Source organism: Podarcis filfolensis (assembly GCF_964270895.1).
Source record: "Podarcis filfolensis genome assembly, chromosome: 6".
In the NCBI taxonomy this organism is placed as follows: domain Eukaryota; kingdom Metazoa; phylum Chordata; class Lepidosauria; order Squamata; family Lacertidae; genus Podarcis; species Podarcis filfolensis.
Window position 1 is genome coordinate 55,670,648 of NC_139609.1, and position 20,699 is coordinate 55,691,346.

General features: G+C 39.3%; 1 protein-coding gene across 18 annotated transcripts in view; it reads left to right on the forward strand.

Annotated features, from left to right (window-relative positions):
- ANKS1A (ankyrin repeat and sterile alpha motif domain containing 1A) overlaps positions 1-20,699 on the forward strand; it is a 119,193-nt gene that overhangs the window by 54,824 nt on the left and 43,670 nt on the right. For 9 of the 18 annotated variants that reach the window (XM_083617947.1, XM_083617958.1, XM_083617946.1 and 6 more), the window contains one exon: positions 17,277-17,343. In XM_083617947.1, the coding sequence (XP_083474073.1) occupies positions 17,277-17,343 (67 nt within the window). Of the gene's footprint in view, positions 1-15,609; positions 15,661-17,276; positions 17,344-20,699 lie in introns of all 18 variants that reach the window. The other 9 variants (XM_083617941.1, XM_083617952.1, XM_083617942.1 and 6 more) reach the window with 2 other exon arrangements.

Genomic DNA, 20,699 nt, shown 5'->3' on the forward strand with positions numbered 1-20,699 from the left:
CACGACTGGACCTGTACCTTATCTGCTCCAAATAAATACCAACTAAGTTTGTTCTGGGTATAAGCTTTCGTATGCATGCTTATACCCAGAACAAACTTAGTTGGTCTCTAAGGTGCTACTGGACAATTTTTTATTTATTTCGACTGTGTCAGACCAACACGGCTACCTACCTGAATTTATCTGCTCCAGATAGTTCAAGGAACCCCCAGAACAGATTTAGGTATAACCTGAAACCTACACTGACTAGAGACTAATCCAGTATGGTCTGCAGTCTCCATCTGTAGGCTGAGTTATATCCAGACCAGCCAAACTTTTGCTCTTCCACTCTTCACTAACCCCCTGCCTCTGCACAGCATCCAAACAGATAAAGGAAAGCTTGCTCATTATTTTGTGACATGTTCCTTCCTCCTAATAAAGCTGTTGCCAGGTTGTGGCTTTTTGCATATTTTTCTTGTGGACCAAGGCACCTTCTTTTTGCTCTCATTGATTTTATATGGAAATAAGTATGCTTAACTTAATCTGAATCTAACCCAGGGCACATTAAAGTTGTTAGGTTAGCGTTTTAACCAGGAGTTTAGCACTGGTTTGCAACCATGTTTAATGTAACTCTTAACAGATGCAAAGCTATCTCATGATTAACACTGACAAGGAGAGGGAATAACTCAAGTGTGGGGAGACTGAAATTTACTCATAATTTCTTAAATAGTTAGCTAAGTTGAAGTTATGTCTGCACTAGGCATCATTAGAATTTTATGTTCTCTTAAAATACCTTGATACTTTCATGAAAATCCTGTGTTAATATATTGATCCTATCATTCATTCTTTCCAAATACAGTTATTGGATTCAAATCAGATGCTTCTCAAAGGATCCTAATGTGATATACTATACTGTAATATAAATCTGGCTGTAGTATGTTTGTGAATAATATTTGTGAATTCTATCTTTTCAGAATCTGGCCTGTATTGCTACTTAGTGGCATGTATATAAACCTCTTTTAGAGATGAAATTGTGTGTAATATATTCAGCTAAATGTTGAAGCTGCTGTGGTTAAAATAAAGTTTGGATGAGAGACTTTTAGACGCAAATCACAGTTCAGTAATTAAGCTGCTGATCAGCTTCTCTTAAATTACTGATTCTTGGGTGAAGCTCAGGAAAACAAACATAATAGAGAAACTGATTTTGGCCTAAGGTACATGAAAGTGATTGAATCTGTAAGTACAGTATAGAGTCATGGGATACAACTGAGAATGACCAAAGTTAATAGAGTAAGTACTAGAGTATAAGGCATGTACAAGCAGGGTTTTATTTCCAGCCAGAACTTGCTGGAACTCAGTTCTGGCACCTCAGGTAGGCACCATTTCCATTATAAGAGAACAAGGATGGTGTTCATGGTGAGTTCCGGCATCTTTTTCTAGAAAACTAGCACTGTGTATAAGTTAGGTTAAAATGGGAAGGAATGACTTGTTTATAGGTGCTCACTTTTGTTCCCAACCTGAAGCTGCATAAGGCAGAGTTCTGCCCTACCTTGAGCCCTTAAGTAAGACAGATACTACTGGCTTGTCAGTAAGAGCCTTTTCTGAGCCAATGGGGCACACTATATACCTCAGATCCTGCCCCAGTTTGTAGGCTTGTTGAACGGCAAAGGCTGAAGTCTGCACCCTGACAATGGCTTAAAAGCAGGGTTTAGAAATATCAAAGGAAGAAGCAAAACATAATATAGCAGAACCTTGCTTATTGCTCCACTTCACTGTGGAATAAATTAAGGATTGAACTTATGTCTGAAGTGGGCTGTAGTTAGTATAAATATTTGAATGCCTTTAAACTTAGCTGAAGGCTAAAGTGGTAAATTTGTTTCTGTAATCTGCTCATAAATATTCAGCTGACGTGAATTCAGTGTGCAGCAGTCAAAGCACACTAAATTTTACATAATGTGAATAAATTGCTTTTGTACTTGAAGGTTGGAGTAGGATGTGTGACGCCTCTGCCAGGATGTGAAATGCTGGCATGCCAGTTTCAAAATCATGTTTAACTTGTATATATGCATTTTTTCAGGTGTAGAACATCTTTAGACTCCACTTTGTATGGCTTTGATTATTTTAAAGAACCGTCTGTCCCTTTCAAGCAAATTAGCAAAACAGTACTTAATACTTATTTTTACTTATTTATGAATGGGTGTGCTCACCATTTCTCACTTGGTAATGGGCTGGATGAGAACCAATAATCTGAAGATCAATCCAAACAAGACTAAGACACTTAGTGGGTGATTCCCTTGACCAGATGGATGGGATCAGAGTAGATATGCAGCTTGGAGGTATTTCTGAATCAGTTCCTGTTGTTGGAGGCTCAAGTGGCCTTGGTGGCACCGAGTGTTTTCCACCAACTTTAACTGTTAACTATGCTGTGGTTACCACTAGGTTAAATTACTGCAATGCGATGGGGGGGGGGGGCTGGCTTCCTTTGAACAGGCCTGTGCAGAGTGTGGGGGCAGCTGAGTACACTTCTCCCGGGCCTTGGAGGGCTAAGCTGGTTGGGTGCCCTGCACCAAGAACAGGCTGCTTCTTTGTTTGAGTTTATAACTTTATTCTAACAAGACTCCCACCCCAGACCTCATACAAGCTCTGCAGGGGGCTGCCTTTGAAGATGGTTCAGAAACGGCAGCTATTACAAATTCAGCTGCCAGATTGTTGACTGGGGCAGAGTGGTCTGTACATGTAACACCAATTCTGGAACAACAAAACTGGCTGCCAGTTAGTTTCAAGTCTCCAATTCAAGTTCTCCTTTCAACCTATGAAGTATTCTGCAGGTCAGGATCCCGATACCTCAAAGACCACCTCTCCCCTCATGAACCAACTTGGACCCAGCATTCATAATCTGAATCCTTCTCCGTGTGACCCCTCCATAGCAAGTTCGGAGAGTGGCAGCACGAGAATGGGCCTTTTCACTGGTGGCTCCTTGCTTGTGGGATACTCCCCATAAAGAGGCATGCCCAGTGCCATCTTTATCTATTTTTAGGTGCCAGGCAAAAATTCCTGTTTTTCCAGGACCCTCGATTTGAATTTGTGGCTTTGTTTAGTGGGCAGAATCTGTAAGACCTGTCTTGTCTACGTTGATGTGTTTTTCTTTTTTCCAGACTATATAAGCTGTGTTTTAGCTTTTTATTGGCTGTGTTTGTTATAATCGGTTTTAGTGTTTATACTGTTTTTGTATGTTGCTGTTGGTCACCTTTGTGAAGAAAGTGACTAACACAACAACGACAGTAGTACCTCGGGTTAAGTACTTAATTCGTTCCGGAGGTCCGTACTTAACCTGAAACTGTTCTTAACCTGAAGCACCACTTTAGCTAATGGGGCCTCCTGCTGCTGCCGTGCCGCCAGAGCACGATTTCTGTTCTCATCCTGAAGCAAAGTTCTTAACCCGAGGTACTATTTCTGGGTTAGCGGAGTCTGTAACCTGAAGCATATGTAACCTGAAGTGTATGTAACCCGAGGTACCACTGTAAATTTAATTCAGAGACATCATAACAAAAATTATATGCAAGGGATTTCAGCTAATTCTGAAATCCAGTTGTGCTTATATACAACAATTTTAGGGACATCTAAACAGAGTGGCCTGAAGCAATATCTTTTACAAACAACAGAATATCTGAGAAATTAGAAAATACAAAGGGTGGTATCTAACTAAGTTGCACTCAGGGTAGACTCACTGAAATCACGTAAGTAATTGATTTTAGTGATCAGGTCTGTTTCTAACTTAGTTGGGTTCAAATCCCCACTCAGCCATGAAGCTCAGTGGTTAACCTTGGGTCAGTCACTGTCTCTCAGCTTAACCTTTCTCACAAACTTGTGAGGATAAAATGAGGAGCAGGAGATCCATGTGTGCCACCTTGAACTCTTTGGAGAAAAGGTGGGATATAAATGTAATAAACAATGTTTAAAATTTGTCTGGTCCTGCTTACAATACACGTTTCTTGTTCCCCTAACTTAATAATCCCTTTTACATTATTATTTATGATTTTCAGTTTTATACATTTCAATAATTTTACAACCATTTTACCATTTCAAAACTTGACTTCCTTCCCCCCCTTTCTGTTGTTCTTTAAATTTATTTTTAATATTTTCTGCAAATCCAAATTAACTTAATTTGCTCATTTACTCATCTACTTTAAATATATACTCTTATAAAGCTGCAGGCTATTACATCCTGCCAATGTTCTTATCTGTTTCCAGTTTGTTTGTAAATATTCCATAAACCATTTACATTCTTTTGTAAAATGTTTGTTATCTTGATTTCTTAGTTTTCTGGTAAGTTTCGCCATTTCTGCATATTCCATAAGTTTTTGTATCCATTCTTCTTTTGCTGGGACGACGTCTTTCCATTTTTGGGCACGTGCTTGCCTCTGTAATCACATACATTAATAAATTTCTATACAGTTTGGATAGTTCTATCCCTATAATTCCCAAAAGGAAAGCTTCTGTTTTTTGGGGGGTTTTTTACAAATGTTATTTTAAACATCTTTTTTCAGTTCATTACATACCATTACATACCATTACTACTTCTTGTAGTAAGCTTTAACCTTACTACAAGACCCCCTCCTTAATAATCCTACCTAGTTGGTATTTCTATTTACCATTAGTTGCTAGGACCTTGTTAATAATGTACAGTGGTACCTCGGGTTACATACGCTTCAGGTTACAGACTCCGCTAACCCAGAAATAGTACCTCGGGTTAAGAACTTTTCTTCAGGATGAGAACAGAAACCACGCAGTGGCAACGCAACTGCAGCAGGAGGCCCCATTAGCTAAAGTGGTGCTTTAGGTTAAGAACAGTTTCAGGTTAAGAACGGACCTCCGGAATGAATTAAGTACTTAACCCGAGGTACCACTGTAATCAATTTCCAATCATAATTTGTGAAACAAGTTTAAACTGCTTGCATCAGTTTTATGAGGCATCCTGTAAATGTACTAGTAATTTTAACAGAAAATGTTTTATGCTGTTACAGTTTCCACATTGGGGACCTGTATGGTTTCCAAACATGTGTAATCATGACATATTGAGAGACACATGTTGCATATGCAGTTCCCCACACAGAGGTCATCTAGGAAAAATGTGATGCGTAACGCAGGCTGTAGAGCAGCCAGAACTGCAACTCATTTGTGCATCTTTGTGCAGCTTACGTAAAGCCAACCCATGGACTCTCCCTATTATGTAGATCAGCTGCATCCAGGACTGGAAACATTGCCAGCTTGACTGGGCGTGTAGAATACTTGTGCCAAGGATTCTCAGATATTTGTCACTTCTGATTTTAGATCAGATATATATCACTACTATGTAGCAATGTCTGGAAGCATAACTACAGTGCTCTAGTCTAATGTTGAGACACCTTTACCAAATTATCCCACGCTACTTTCTCTCCCCCCCCCCTTTTTCATGTACAGTCATACCTTGGAAGTCAAAAGGAATCTGTTCCGGAAGTCTGTTTGACTTCCAAAACGTTTGAAAACCAAATCTTGGGTTCTGATTCGGAAGCCACGTTGGACGTTTGGGTTCCATAAGAACATTTGCAAACCGGAACAATCACTTCCAGGTTTGCGGCGTTCGGGAGCCTAAACATCTGAGTTCCAGGGTGTTTGGGATCCAAGATACAACTGTACTTTGCAACTTTCCCTTTTGCCTTCTGCATGGACCTTTCTATAATTCCTAATTTGTTCCTAGTCTGTCTTTAGAATATGTGCTTGTTTGCCTTGCAACAAGTCATGTGAAGCAATGCTTTCTGCAACTGAACTTTGTAATATACTATATATACTGTATATGGTTTGTATTGCAAATACTGTACACAAATCTAAAGACTATCACCACTGTAAATACTCTAAACTGCAGACATCCTGTTAGAGCACCTGCTTTGATTTTCAGTTTCTCAGTTTTGTGGAGCTCGAGCCAACATGAGATAGCTTTAATTCTGATCTGACAGATTTTGGGGCATTAAATATAGTATTCTTGTTCTTGCACTAACTAAAGATCACATGTTGCTAGAGCAATAGTTTTTTTGTTTGTATGAATTTGCAGTGTTTATATATAATAAAAAAATGTTATATGCATCGGCAAACATTTGTCAGGTGAATTGGAAAAGTTTCTGGTAAACGCTGCCACTACTGTATATGGTGAAAAATGAAACTACACATTCTTTTTTTAAAGCAGCATTAATTTATCTGTGGAGGGGTGACTCTTCTTCAAAACATGTTTTGCTTTCTTGAAAATACATGGATGATTCTTTAGTCATCCATGTTTTCTTTCAGAGCTTCAGATACCAAGCTTATTCCAGATTCTTAGCTGATCTTTACCTGACTGCTTAGGATCTAGTTTTCAGTCTGTGTTGCTAACCTTTCCATCGTGATCCATTCAAGATGAAAGTGAGCTGTCTGATTTTTTTGAAAGGAAAGGCAGCCAGGGTACACATTTCTGCTAAAATTGCTATGTCTTTAGTCCATGTCCAGATAATATTCCTTGTTAAGGAAAGGCCATGCATTTGGTTAGGTAATTTGTAAGGCATGCGACTTTATTTTATTACTTTGAATTCAGATTAATAAGAATAGCATTAAATTTTCAAGTCTTCGATATTGGTGCTGCCAAGCTCTTAACAGGCAAGCCTACTATATTATGTATATGTGGAATGAAATAACAGTGAACTTACAAACCTATAATTCTGTGGCATGAAGCTGCTGACCAAATTAGCCAAGCATCATAAACTGCCCTGGCTTTGCTCTCTGTGTAGTAATTGCTATCTTGTGGAGCCCTGGTTTTGGTTTATAGGAAGGATAGTGACAAGTAATATATTACCTTAATTATGCATTGGTTTTAGATTCCCTTAAGGCTTGTGGTCCAATGTGGTCATGTAATTCATAAACTGAATCTTACGGTTTTTACTGCTCTTGGCTACTGAGAAGAATATGACTTCATATTTTCCTTTTACCCTTCTCAAATGCTAAAGCTGTCCTTCACTGGTAGCTTTTCACATGTTTTGGGACATATTACTTGCCTTTGCCTTTGCCTTTCTAAGGCATTATCAGCATTAACTTATTTGCAGCTGATTTACCCGAAAGGTGTATAATGTCTGTATGTGTATAAGGTAAAGGTAAAGGGACCCCTGACCATTAGGTCCAGTCGTGACCGACTCTGGGGTTGCGGCGCTCATCTCGCTTTATTGGCCGAGGGAGCCAGCGTACAGCTTCCGGGTCATGTGGCCAGCATGACTAAGCTGCTTCTGGTGAACCAGAGCAGCACACGGAAATGCCATTTACCTTCCCGCCGGAGCGGTGCCTATTTATCTCCTTGCACTTTGACGTGCTTTTGAACTGCTATTTTGGCAGGAGCAGGGACCGAGCAACGGGAGCTCACCCCATCGCAGGGATTCGAACCGCCGACCTTCTGATTGGCAAGTCCTAGGCTCTGTGGTTTAACCCACAGCGCCACCCGTGTCCCATTGTTTGTGTATAAATGAACATAATTTTATTTGTGCAGAAGGCCATAGATTCTGTACATGCTCTTGATGGTATCTACAGCATTATTGCCATGGCTAGTGGCCAATGCAAATAAACTTTCTATGTATGTATCTACAGCACTATAAACCTGAAAGTATGAGAGTTGTTTTGGTTTGGTCTTATGTTGTTGTGCTTACTTTTCTATGGACCAACATGGATTGTATCTATGATCACACAAAAAGCAACCTTTGTGGTGTTTCTAGTTTCATTGCATGTCAGGAAGCAATAAGAAGAAATAACAATGTATTGGAAGCCATATTTGCAGAGGTCTGCCAGACCTACGGAATGCTAGGAAATAATCTGATTACCAATTTTTTATCTTCAGGAAGTGCTACAGTACTTCTCTATAGACTGGGGTAGGCAGGCTTCATGCTTGCAGGAACTTTGTTGTTGTTTTGCTAGAACTTGTCACTCACCAACTAGAGACAGATGCAAGAAGCAGATGCTTAGAATTAAAGAATTCTGAGACTAGAAGTTTTATTTTATGCCAAAACTGAACTGAAATTACAACCCTTTCACAAACAGAAACACACAAACTTTTTTTGGGGGGGGGGGGCTTCTGCAGATTCAGCAGGATGGCAGAGTAATTTTGTTGTCATTGTTAAACTGGGAATCAGAAATTCTTGCTGATCTGCTTCAAATCACCTAGAGATCTTTCAGCTGGTTCTGATCTACCTTCTGCCCACTCCTGTTTTAGGCTGTCTTGAAATAGGCTCTATTTTCAAAATGAAAATATCACTTCAGGTTTAGTTGAGGCTGTTACTGCTCAGCAGCTTCTTAGCCTGCACTGCATTGTAAATTATATTTTACAATGTGCCCATATGCCAAGAACTTAGGCTCCATAAAGCCTATTTATTAGCTTTGCCTTTTCTAAACTATATTTGTGTCAAGAGGTTTTTTAAATTGAGCATATGAAGTTACAGCTTCCTCAGAAAATAGAAGAAAGAGACTAATTACATTAAAATACAGGCAACTCCCCGTTTGTGCAGGGGTTGAGTTCAGGGTCATTGTGCATGTCAGCATTTCTGCGTAAGCCCATTCTGCCCGTGTCCTGGGGCTGAGACCAATGCACGTGTCAGCAGTTGCATGTCAATTGGACGTGCAAAAAAATGGTCACCGCCTCTATTTAAATTTTCTTAATTAGATTAAGAAAAAATGTTGGCTGTGCTCTTGCCTTTTTAAAAAAGCCAATTTACTTAGCACTCAACCTCAGGAAAAAAACAAGGCTCTTCTCAAACTGAGATTTTTTTGTATGGCTCATAATTAAGCTAAAGCAAGAATGAAAATGCAGTTTACATTTACTAATTTCTATGAGTCTCTTTGTGTGCACTTTGTACAACAGCACAAGTACACCTGTAAGCTAGAGTTGATTTTGGTCATTAGTAGCTAAGTAAACAAATCCTAAGAAGCTTGGCTGTTGTTTTGTAATGTAGGGTCACCATATTTCAAAAAGTGAAAATCCAGACAGAAAAATTGTTGAGCTTTTAGTTTTTGAGCTATTTTTAGTGAAATTCACCAAAATCTACACTTCCGACATGGGTTGCCATACATCCAGATTTTCCTGGACATTTATCCAGTTCCCATCCAAACACTGTTTCTGACGACCGAATCCCGGTTATGTCTGGGAAATTCCAGACATATAGCTACTCTATTGTAATGAGAAGCATAGTACTGTCATACCTCGGGTTGAGAACGTGATCTGTGTGGGAAGGCACATTCGCAACCCACAGAGCCACTTCTGCGCATGCGTGTGATGCGATCCGGCGCGTCTGTGTATCCGCGTGATGTCATTTTGTGCTTCTGCACATGCGCGAGCGTCGGAACCCTGAAAACCTGAAAATGTGCAACCCTCAGCATTCGTAACCTGAGATATGACTGTATAGCATTCCACATCCATACGGCCTGTATTTTAGGTTTTACTGTACAATTAACTATTATCTAAATTCTCATGTTTTGTGCGGTGTGAGGGAAATCCATTCATACCCTAAACCCATAGTAGTGTTTTTTTTATGCTTGCTAGCTAGTCAGTATCACTACAAATTTAATCAGATTTCTTCTCCATTGTGCTGTTGTGTAAATTTAGAAACAAAGAATTGAAAATTAACACCAACATAACCTTATCCAGAGTACACTGTTTTGCTGTTATTTTGTAAGATGTAGTTTAGACTGTCAAATCAAAAAACTGTGCACTTCTAATTTGTGGCTTTTGTGGCTTTTAGAAGTATAGAACATAACACAGAACAAAAAGAGATGATATTTTATACAACTTTTCAGCTGTAGCCCAAAATATACATGTTGTCAGGGCTTTTTTTGTGACACCACTCACTTTTTGCTGCCTGTGGCACCCAATTTGTGCTGGCACCTATGACACTTATATCAATACATAAGTACTGACACCTCACTTTTTTTACCCTAAAAAAGCACTGCATATAGCCTTCCACCCACTGTTTTGCTGATTACTTTTTTACTATTTTGTTATCACAAATCCCTGCTACAAATAAACACAACCTCTTTCCCATAATCGTTAAACCGGTCACTACTGGGTAACCTTACCTCATATGCATTGATTTTATAGGAAAGAATAATTGAAGTTCCAGTAATAAAACATTGTTCCTTAGAGTTCCATGATAGTTGACAGATGCACTGAACTGTAGTGGGAACACACAATGCAGGCAAGAGAAGCAACTTGTTACTTTCAGAGCTGCTTGACATTTTATGTAATGGCCCCAGTTTGACTGGGGGGGGGAACATAGAAAAGAGAAACGCTTGGGGATGCACTCTATAGATATGTTGTTGCTACACCCCGGAACCTCATGCAAAGGTACACACACCAAGCTTTATGTGGCAGCAGCAAGTCCAGGTAAGCTTGTCAGCATCTTTCTCTAATGTTCTGAAAGGGATGAAAGAGGTCTGAAGTTGTATACAATATTTTTTAAAACACTAGGTTTGCTGCAGTGACATTTGGTAGTTCCTGGACCTGATAGGGTTACCTGTGGCCAAGGGGGTCATGTAGGTGGGACCAATAAGGTCACATGGGTGGGACCAAGGAGGTCACATTGACAGGACAAAGTTCTGATTTTCTTTTCACCCTCCTTGCTTGCAGAGGTGTTGAAACAAATGTATTGCAGTTATAGGAGTACTTGGTGCCTAGGTAAACTGAAAAGTGTCTAACCATATTTAAGGAAGGGTCCTGCTGTCAAAATTCATAGTGTGAGTTAATGTCATAGCAACCATACATTACTTGGAAGCAAGTCTTACTAAATTCAGTTGGGATGGCTTCCAGCTAGGATTGGAACATGAATTGGTTACTCTTAAAGTTGCCAAATAACCCTGTTAATAAGGTCCCCCTAACCTTCCAGCCTTATGGAAAAAGATTGTCCTCCCCTCTCCAACTTACCTACTACTTTGCCTTCTTTCCAGAATGCAGAGGAATATTAAATGGACTAGGGTGTAGGAAACCAGGGTTAAAACCACTACTCAATTATGAAATGCCCTGGTGACCTTGGGCTATTCACTGGGTTGTGAGGATAAAATGTGGAAGAGAAGAATCATGAATGACATGAAAAGAAACCAATCTCACTTGCTTTAATTGATTCAATAAGATAAGCTGGTTATAGAAGAGCAGCAGCATGAACAATCTAATTCTGTTAGCTACCTGTCTACTCTGAAATAAGTCCTAATGAATTCAATAGTGCTTATTCCTGGGTAACTGGTGTTAATTTATTAACTGTAGTTATATCACCTCCCTTTAATTTAGTTAAAACCCTAAATGAAAATCAGAACACATTATGCAATTTAAATATTATTAAAAATATACTTCAGGTTAATATTTTCCCCCTTCCATGCTTACACAAAAGATAAGTAAACAAGGGTCCCACTGTGAGTATCTATCTTTCTGGCACATGCTGCAGATGGCAGCACAGGAAAAAAGCATGGTTCTGATTGGCTTGAAGGAAGAATGCATGGTGCTAATTGGCTTAGGATGGGCTGATTAACAGAGAGCGCTACCAGTGGACCCCCGCCCCCCGCTACTCATTCTAAATCTTAGCTCCCCCCATCACTCCTGAGGAAAATGGGGAGGAAAATGAGCAAAACAATCCATTGCCGCACCAAAGCAATTTCTGTGGGAGAAAGATACTGGAGACATTCTGGTAGTGATTATTTTGATTGGCTAAGCAGAGATGAGCAGAAGAATCTAGTAAGCATCTCATTCAGTGGTAAATGCATTAATAATGACTGTGGATGACAGTAGAAAGGCTGAACTATGGCTTTACAGATTTGGGTCGTGGGGCAGGGGGGAGAGACTCAGAATATTAGGAGGGTATGCCCCACTTTGCCCAACAACTGATCCTCTACTGGTTTGCTGAAGAAAAGTTAAATACTGGATAAAGTTGAGAAGGAAAAAGCCTGTAGCTTGTGTTTCCCAAAGTATTCACGGTTAACATAGTAATAGGCCTTTTTTGGATGCGTATTAGCTTTAACTCCCCTTCAAACTTGCCTGGTGATAGAATGAAACCGACAAACCTGAGCTGCTCTTTGGTGCTGCTGACCAAAAATTATTCCAGAGTGCCTTTAAAAAATATGTCCAATCATGGCTGATAATAATCTGACTAGGCCTTTGGAGAAATTCTCCACTCCAGGCTATCACTTGTTTACAATGAAACCAACTTCCATAAGAGGTGGTGGACTATCCTTGGAGATTTTTAATCCGAGGTTCTAGTTGAGATTCCTATATTGCAGAGCGTTGAACTAGATGACCCTCACAGTCCCTTCTAACTCTGTATGTTTGTATGAAATCCTAAGAATACCAAATTGCTTGAAAAGTGAGCAAAGCACATGAATGCTCCACTATGGCAGCAATCCTGCGCATTCATGCATGCTTTGTACAAAAGTTTCATAGAACTAAGTGGCAACTGCCAGGATAAACATGCTGAGGGGTTGGTTTGGTGGTGGCATTCACCTTGATGCATGATTGAGTGCACTGACAAAAGTAGTAATGTAAGTTGGTTAGAATTAACCTTCAACAACATTTTTGTGCTTGCAGTCTGAGAAATAGCACTCCCCTGGAAAAGATGGGAGAAGCATGTGAAACCTTTGATCTGTGCCGAGTTGACTCTATTGCATGAAGACTGGCAACTTGACAAATGCTTCCAAATATATTCCTGCAATCATTAGAATGAGAAATCTTGCTTTTTTCAAAGATAGAGTGCTTACTAGATTCTGTGTAAATTGTTGCACCATGGATTGCCCACACATTAAATTCCCTGGTAGCAGTTCACCTCCCACAGTTCTGGAAGCTGTTAAACCAGGTTGACTTGCAACAGCATCACCATTTCCTTTTTATACTATCTTGGATTTATAATTTTGGCACAGTTAGATGCTTGTTACGTTGCAATGGGAATGATTTGTCTTTTTTGCAAGAAATTGTCGAGGCAGCAAACTGTATGTTGCTCCTTTTCTGTAGCACTTTAAAACATTGATCACAGAGAGACCTTTTATTTTGAATTAATTTTCAGCCTATCTACAGATAGTTACTACACATACCATATGTAAACCACAACATGCACTGAGCTGTGTTTCTCTGCTGTACTGTTTTTATATGAATGGCTGTGCACAAGCATGATATTTTATGCTTGTCACAGAAATCTATAACCCAAGCACTTAAAAAAAAAAGGAAAAAAAGAAATATCAGTGTTCTTGGTTCTTGGCAGTAGGTTCAAAGGGATAGCTAGATTAACCTCAGAAGCAATTCATAGGATTGTTAGTGATCAGAAGCCAGGGCTTCAGAGACATCACCCAAAAATTAAACAGCAATTTCTGAAGTTGACTTGAGAACTGCTTAAAGCAAAATGCAGACAAAAATAGCATGGGCAGCTTTGCCTAAAGCAGCTCTCATGCCAAAATGCCCTTTGACTTTTTTAATTCAGGGGTTATAGGGGGTTCTACATGGGGAAACTGTTTCAATGGGATTTCGTGAGAAGAATCTAAATGGGAGGGGTGCACACGCCTTTCGTTCCCTGTTTGTCAGTTTGATACTGACAGCCCTGCAGCACTAAGGCAGAACTAGTGCCGCTTGTGATGCATTTTTAATTATTTCATCAAAACTGAAGTAACTTGGCACAAAAGGGAGTTCTACGCTTTCCCTTCATTGAAGTTCATTTAGCTATTTTTTATCCTTAAAAACACTCTTGAAACAAATTAGCAGAGACTGGGAAAAGCAAGGTGGGCAGCCTTGAAGCATCCCTCAGGGCATTTACCTTTTTACAGAAGAATTTTATGTTTAAGTGTTTTATGCATCAGCTGGGATTGAAGAGGCAAAAGATATGAACAGACATGGAAGTTCTATTTGTTTTCCAGCACAGAGTATGTCAAGCTGCTTTTGTTAGTGCATGCTAAATGAAGCCTTTTGGCAAATGTCCACATTTCCACTAAGGGAGGGGCACAGCTGTTCTAAATGGAGGGACTTTGTTAGGCTTAAATGCTGAGGCACTTGCATGTTGGGTGTGCATAATAGGATTTGTCGGTGGAGCGATAGAAGAGCAGAGCTAGTTACTGTTACCAAAATGGACTGTTTACTTGGACTCCTCCATTTCTCCCCACCCCACCCAAAAATCTACCGCCAACATTTTTGGATAACAAAGCATTGAGCTAGTGAAGGCTTCAAAGCATCTGTAAATCTCTGACCTTCTAGATTGCAGCTGTTCTTCAAGGGTAAACTTGAGGTGCCCTTTGAAAATTATGAATGTAATAAATACAGTACTAAGTATAGGGAATTGTTGCCAGGTAGGCCACAAAGAATAGGTACTTGAATTTGCCTAGTGGTTACTATTTAACTTGATTATAAGCTTGTGGGTTTCACAAGGCCCTTCAGATATTAAGCCATCCCATGCAACTCTAATATAACTTTGGTGCATAAGAAATCTGAGGGTGTTTTCCTTTTTTAAAAAAGCAATCCCAAAGTTCTCACGTGATTTTTTTTGTGTGATGTAAGCAAGCGTGTGTATGTGGGGAAGGAGAAAAAGAATGGTGTATCGTCTGAATGCAGTTGAACATGTGATTTCGATCTAAGGGTCTCTAGCATGACTGAAATGTCACTTCAACTCATGTAAGGGGGTAGAAAGATTGTCCTCTGAGCCTCTACACCAGGCATGGCCAAACTTGGCCCTCCAGATGTTTTGGGACTACAATTCCCATCATCCCTGACCACTGGTCCTGTTAGCTAGGGATGATGGGAGTTGTAGTTCCAAAACATCTGGAGGGCCAAGTCTGGCCATGCCTGCTCTACACAATATCCCACAAGGTAGGCTTTTCATAAAGCACTGAGCTGCAATCAGGAAGAGAGAGCAAGATAGTTCCATTTCATGAGTAGGGCACTACTCATGTGTCTTGCTATCTAAACTGCAGTATATGCTTTTGGGAGAAGCATACTTTTAGACTTCAAAAAAGTTCTCTGCACTCTTATACATATTGGCATTTGTCAGGAATAAAAAGACGTCATTCAGCTGAAATAACTGATCAAAATCCATGTTTCTATTGGGTCATCTTATGTACTCAGGAAAAAATTTTATTGGACTGTTTTGTGTATATTGGACTTCAAAATGCTTGTCTTTGTGTTTCTTTTATTCTTGCATCCCCATGGTCCCCATGACTGCAATATAAGAAAGCTCCTTTCAGGATGTTGCCCCCAAAGAAATACATAAAGTAACATAAAGTAACTATCTGTAAAGTATGAGAAACAGGAAATCTGAAAATAGTTTAGTGCACTAAAAACATTGGGAACCCTATTTCCATATCTGCTTTTGAGTATCTACCTCATTTTAATGCTAAATTGCACAGCCAACCATAGAAGTTGTAGAATAGTTTAAAACTTTACCTGCAGTGCTTAAGACCAGGAGGCAACTCATGGTTTAAAAAAAAAAAAAAAAAGGAAACATGGCCCTTTATTAAATTCTGGCCTGAACTTGTGCTGTTCTGAATCAAACAGTCTTAAGAAGAGAGCTTGCATAATCCATTCTCCTAGACAAAATTGTGCTTAACTTAATGGATTGAAACACATGTTTTGCTCTTTCCCAGCAGTTTCAGCAGCAGGTGCCTGATGTCGTCGAAGTTCAATCTTTCTCCAATGTAAGAAACCTGCAAAACTTTGCCTAATCTGGGAAACAGGCTGACTGCTGGGGTTGCTTAGTGTGCAGTTATTTTCTGCTTTCTTGGTGTTTGTATTTTTCCTTTGCTGGGTTTTGAAAACATTTGAGTCTGTTCTGGTGCTATTTGTAGAGTCCTATAAAAGTCAATGTGCTATGTCAAACATGCTGTAACTCATATGGTTATTGGATAAAAATGCTTTTTCCTGCTGGAGGTCTTTGACATTTAGACATTATGCTACAAGCTTACTTCTATAAAATCATACTGAGGGGATGTGAATTTAATGTCAATTTTTTAGAGGTAGCCCATAGAGGACCCTAAAAAAATGAGAGGAGTGTCCTTTCATTGCTTTTGAAAAAATTGCTAAAACAAAGCAGTGGTGTCTCAACAGGAGTAAATCTAACCTATTGCTACTTTTGTTGTTGTTTACTTGTTGTAGTGCAATTAATGTGCATGGTACTTTCTTTTCCCCAAAGTTTACAATCTAAAAGTTGATGCAGGAGAAGTGAGATGAACAGGGAAAATATATGATTGTGTCTGTTAAATGTCCTTAGGCATTTGCTCATAAGAAGCAGTTCTACATTAATTTGGTAATTTGTCAGGGATGTCATCTTGAGATTCAGTCTTCTCTTTCATAATAAGTTGATTTTATTATGGTAGCATAAGATAGCAGATCTTATGAAGAAATACCTCAGAAGTCTATTTCCACTGCCGTTAAAGTGCATCTTAAACTTGATAACTTAAATGAGATGTGCAGTAACTTGATATGTCAAGGTTTGTGGGTTGAACAGTGCAGAACTAAATGGAGTATTAGATTTCATTGTCTTGCAGGAATTGGGCATAAACCCATCAACACCATTTGCCATCCATGTCTATTCCTAGACAGTATTCCTAGGTTTTTGAGCATACAAAGAAGCTCCTCCTCCTCCTCCTCCCTCCAGGATTGCACAAGAAGTGCCTGGGCATCAGGCTCTGTAGGTTGAAGATCTGCTTAGATGTTGGTACTTAAGATCACTTGTTAAAATACTTTTTAAAAGATGTAGAGGTTGTTTTTTTAAAAATAATAATAATATCCAGAATGTGGCATTGACTGCAACAATGGATTCCTTTTTTTTGAGATATAAATGCTTGGGAGCATCTACATGAACCTGTAGTTCAGTTAGATTGACTGGCTTCTCTCTTCCTGGTTGAAATGTACTTTAAAATACTGCTGCTATCTATTCATGGTTTCCAGCTCATCCTAATGTCTTTGCAGGCTTTCAGTAGAAGCAACTTGGTATTGGGTTATTTGCCTTGAAGGTTCTCTTCTTAGCTGGAGTGGCATATTCTTTATTGGTAGTGGCGAGTTTCTGTATTTTAAGGTGAGATCAGAGGAATAGATTATTCTATAGTATGAACAAAAGTTATCACTTTCTTGCTAGTTATCAGCTTGGTAAGATGCTTCTATATATTTCTCTCTCTTATATTTACCATGAATTTATTATTTCCAGACAACAATACAAATCTCTTGGACATGTACCTTTATACAATTATAGGATTAAGAAGCTCTCTAGTCAGGTGTTGCTCAATTATCACTAATAATTTCTTATGTTTTTCAGATTGAAAAAATAATGAGCTCCATTGGTGAAGGCATTGACTTTTCTCAGGAACAGCAGAGGATTTCAGGTACCATACTGAACTGCTAAAGGGTGTGAGTCAATTCAAACAAGTGAGAGAGCAGTAGAAAAAGCTGGGCCCATTTGGGACTTACCATTGAGGAACCTTGTATTTCTCAACCCATAGTTGAGATATTCAGCTATCTTAAGGCTTCCCTTTAAGACCAGTAATCCAGATAAGAGGCAGCAATTTGCTATTCTGCAGTCCCTAATTAGGTGGGGATATCCATCAGTATTTATCTGCCAGCGGAATGGCCAGGGTTGCCCCCCCCCCCGGGAGCAAATTTGAGGGTGCAGGGTTTAGAGCTGTACAAGGGAGAAGAGAAAGCCAGCTTTCATGATATTGGATTACCCCCCCCCCCCATGCTTAATTTAATGGACTGGCTACCCCTCCCCCTTTACTACAACTCCACTTTCACTGCTGCTCATACCATACATTTTATCTGACCCCAGTTTTGCCTTCCTTCATTTATTTAGATATTTGTTTGTTTGATTCTATTCATGAATTACTAACCATAAAGTATCTCAAAATGATTTCACGCACTTAAAAAAAAACCATATATGAAAATAGCTTTAAATCCAATACAGATTCAGACTAGGATAAAGATCTCCACTTAAAAGGCTTGTTGAGGAAGGAAGTGCCTGTATATTTTGTTATGTGCTGCACACAACAGAAATGGGCTCTGTGTTCAGAGAGTTTACAATCTTTGGTGGGGTTAGGCAAAAAGAGACTACAGGGCAAAATGCAGCAAGAGCAGGGCCTAAAAAAAGATACAGTACAATGGATTCCTTGTAGTTTTATCTGCTGCCTTTTTTTCTACTTAGGTCTATTTGGCTCTCCCCCCCCCCCCTTTGTATGGTTTTTATATTGCATTTTTAGACATTTTAAATACTTAGGGGGAAAAATACTTTCTGTAAAAAAAGAGGAGACAGGGGAGAGGAGAGGGTGGGACACAAAGCACTTTAAAGCAACCTTAAACCATCAGTATAAAGGGCCCATATGTCTGATTATTTCCTGTCTTGATTTCATTCATGAAAAATCACTTTCTGGATCTTGATTCTTGCATGTACATGAGCCAGAGCGCCACTTTCCCTGGAAAACTATGCCTTTTATACCTCTTTCCTCAATCCCTTGCCTTCTTTCGTGGGCAACCTTGACTGAGACTTTCTGACAAAGGTGGAAGACTGCATCCTAGTTCTACTCCCACCCCCATCTTCTCAAGCCTTCAACAGTAATTTGCAGCAACATGAAGTCCTGAAGGTGGCATCTTCAAGTCATTGAAAAAGCCTTGCTGTAGTAATTAAAGCACCATTTTCATCAGATTGCTTTAAGGAGTCTTGTAGTCTGGGGCAAGAGGAAGGGGAATAGCAAGGTTTTTTCAGCAATACTTCCTCATATAAGGAGTAGAGAATAAGTGATTTTTAAATTATCAGGAGTTCATCTTTGGTTAAACCTTGTGGCAGCTTGTGGAATATTTTAGTACGGTGTTTCAAAAATGTGATGCAGAACAAAACAGCAGTGACAGCCCATGGCAAAAACATGAAAACATTCAGAGGTGCTGCAGCAGACTGACTTGCTTTTCAGAAAACTACCAGAAATGTTCCAAGTTTTTACAGCTCATTAAAGGGTGCTAAAATAAAATAAAAAAACCCCACACATTTACTTCCACACCTGGAATGGAAGCATGAAGTAAGAATGCAGATTGAAATACAGCTACAAGCCGTAAGCTACCACTTAGTTCTGATAACCCCACAGGTCCCCAGAGAGAAGGCTGTTATACCCCCTTGCCCCACCCAGGTTTGCAGAAGCATTTTAAAAAATCTTTAAAATGAGCCTAAAGTGGTGAAGAAACCACAGAAACAGTCCAGTGAGGACTGATCATATTCAGTAACCAAGGAATGCTGGATATCCTTTCAAAGATAAAAAGCAGGAGGAGAGAGAATGTGGCATGCCCTGTTTGGATGAAAGGCTGGCTGGACCTCTAAACAGAGAACCTGTATTATTCCACTTTTTTTTACGTTATAAAGCAAATTATTTTTACAACAAGTAAAGATAACAACATAAAGAACTCTTAAAGAATGCATTTTGGAAATAGGTTATTTTTCTAAGATGAAGCAATAAATACATCATTCACTTTTAACCCCCCCCCACCCCGGTTGAGAACTTAAAAAAAAAAAAATCAATGCCAGGCCAAAAATATAAGTATTTAGCTGGGTATGTCTTTCATATTTGTAGCAGACAACATAGAAACAAATATGTAGTGCCAAAGATGAACCTAGAAGCCTCATCTGATACCACAGACTTTTCAGAAGTGTTGCGTTGACCTATATGTTAATGGAATAGCTTATATAAATTTTTTTTATAGGATCTTATACACAAGCAATACAATACAGGCCAAGCACCTAGTAATCTATGCAGAAAAGACTGCAAGGCGGGAGTCACTTATTTCAATGGGGGTATTGAAGAAGACCAGTGTATTTATGTTCATTGATCTTCCTTGTTTGGCAAAATTGCTTTTTCTGTAATTTGGTTGATGCAGAAAAATATACTTTCTGGCAAATCAGTTAAACTAAAACAGATCAGAGCTGCATTTGACTGCCATATATAATTTGCTTCTGTCAGTCGTCGTCGGCACTCCATAATTCTGTTCTGATTATTTGATTATTTAAAAATATGAATTTATCAGCAACCTTTCGTTCTTGCTGGCCCAGTTCATATGTTACAGTAAACTACAGCCAATGGTTCACTGTGAATGCGGACATTGCTCCTGCTTCAATTCTCCCTTCCAGCAAGTGGGAGCAACTAACTACAATCATTGCCTTCGCATTATGTCCTACCTGGGGATCAAGATTTGTTTTGCTTCCAATGAACCATGATTGGTAAGCCAAGAACAAATATTGGCATAACATCTTGGTTCATTTGGAGTGAAACAAACAATGATTCCTGGTTTGGATGTAATGCTAAGTCACAGATTAAGGTTTGTTGCTTGCGCTGGCTAAAGGAGGAGTGAAATAAGAGTCTCGTGTGTGTCCACAGAAAGTGTATGCCATTATTGGAGCACATTACTGGAAGTCATTCAATTTTCCTATAAAATGACCTGATCTGACTATGTGACTGTAGAATAAAGGAAATTTACTGGAGCTGCAGTCCAAGCAGATCCTTTCTCTCCTTATTCTGTAACAAGTTCAACATAAGGAATCATCTTCAAATTAGTTTAAGTTTCAAAAGAAACTATCAGGCTGTTCTTTGGATTGGATTTCCCACCTCAGCATATTATGCCCCTTTCTGAAGAGGCTCAGTAATTGGTCCTGTTCACATAAAGAAACCCCCCCTCCCTGCTTGCCTGCCTGCAGCGATCTTTTCAA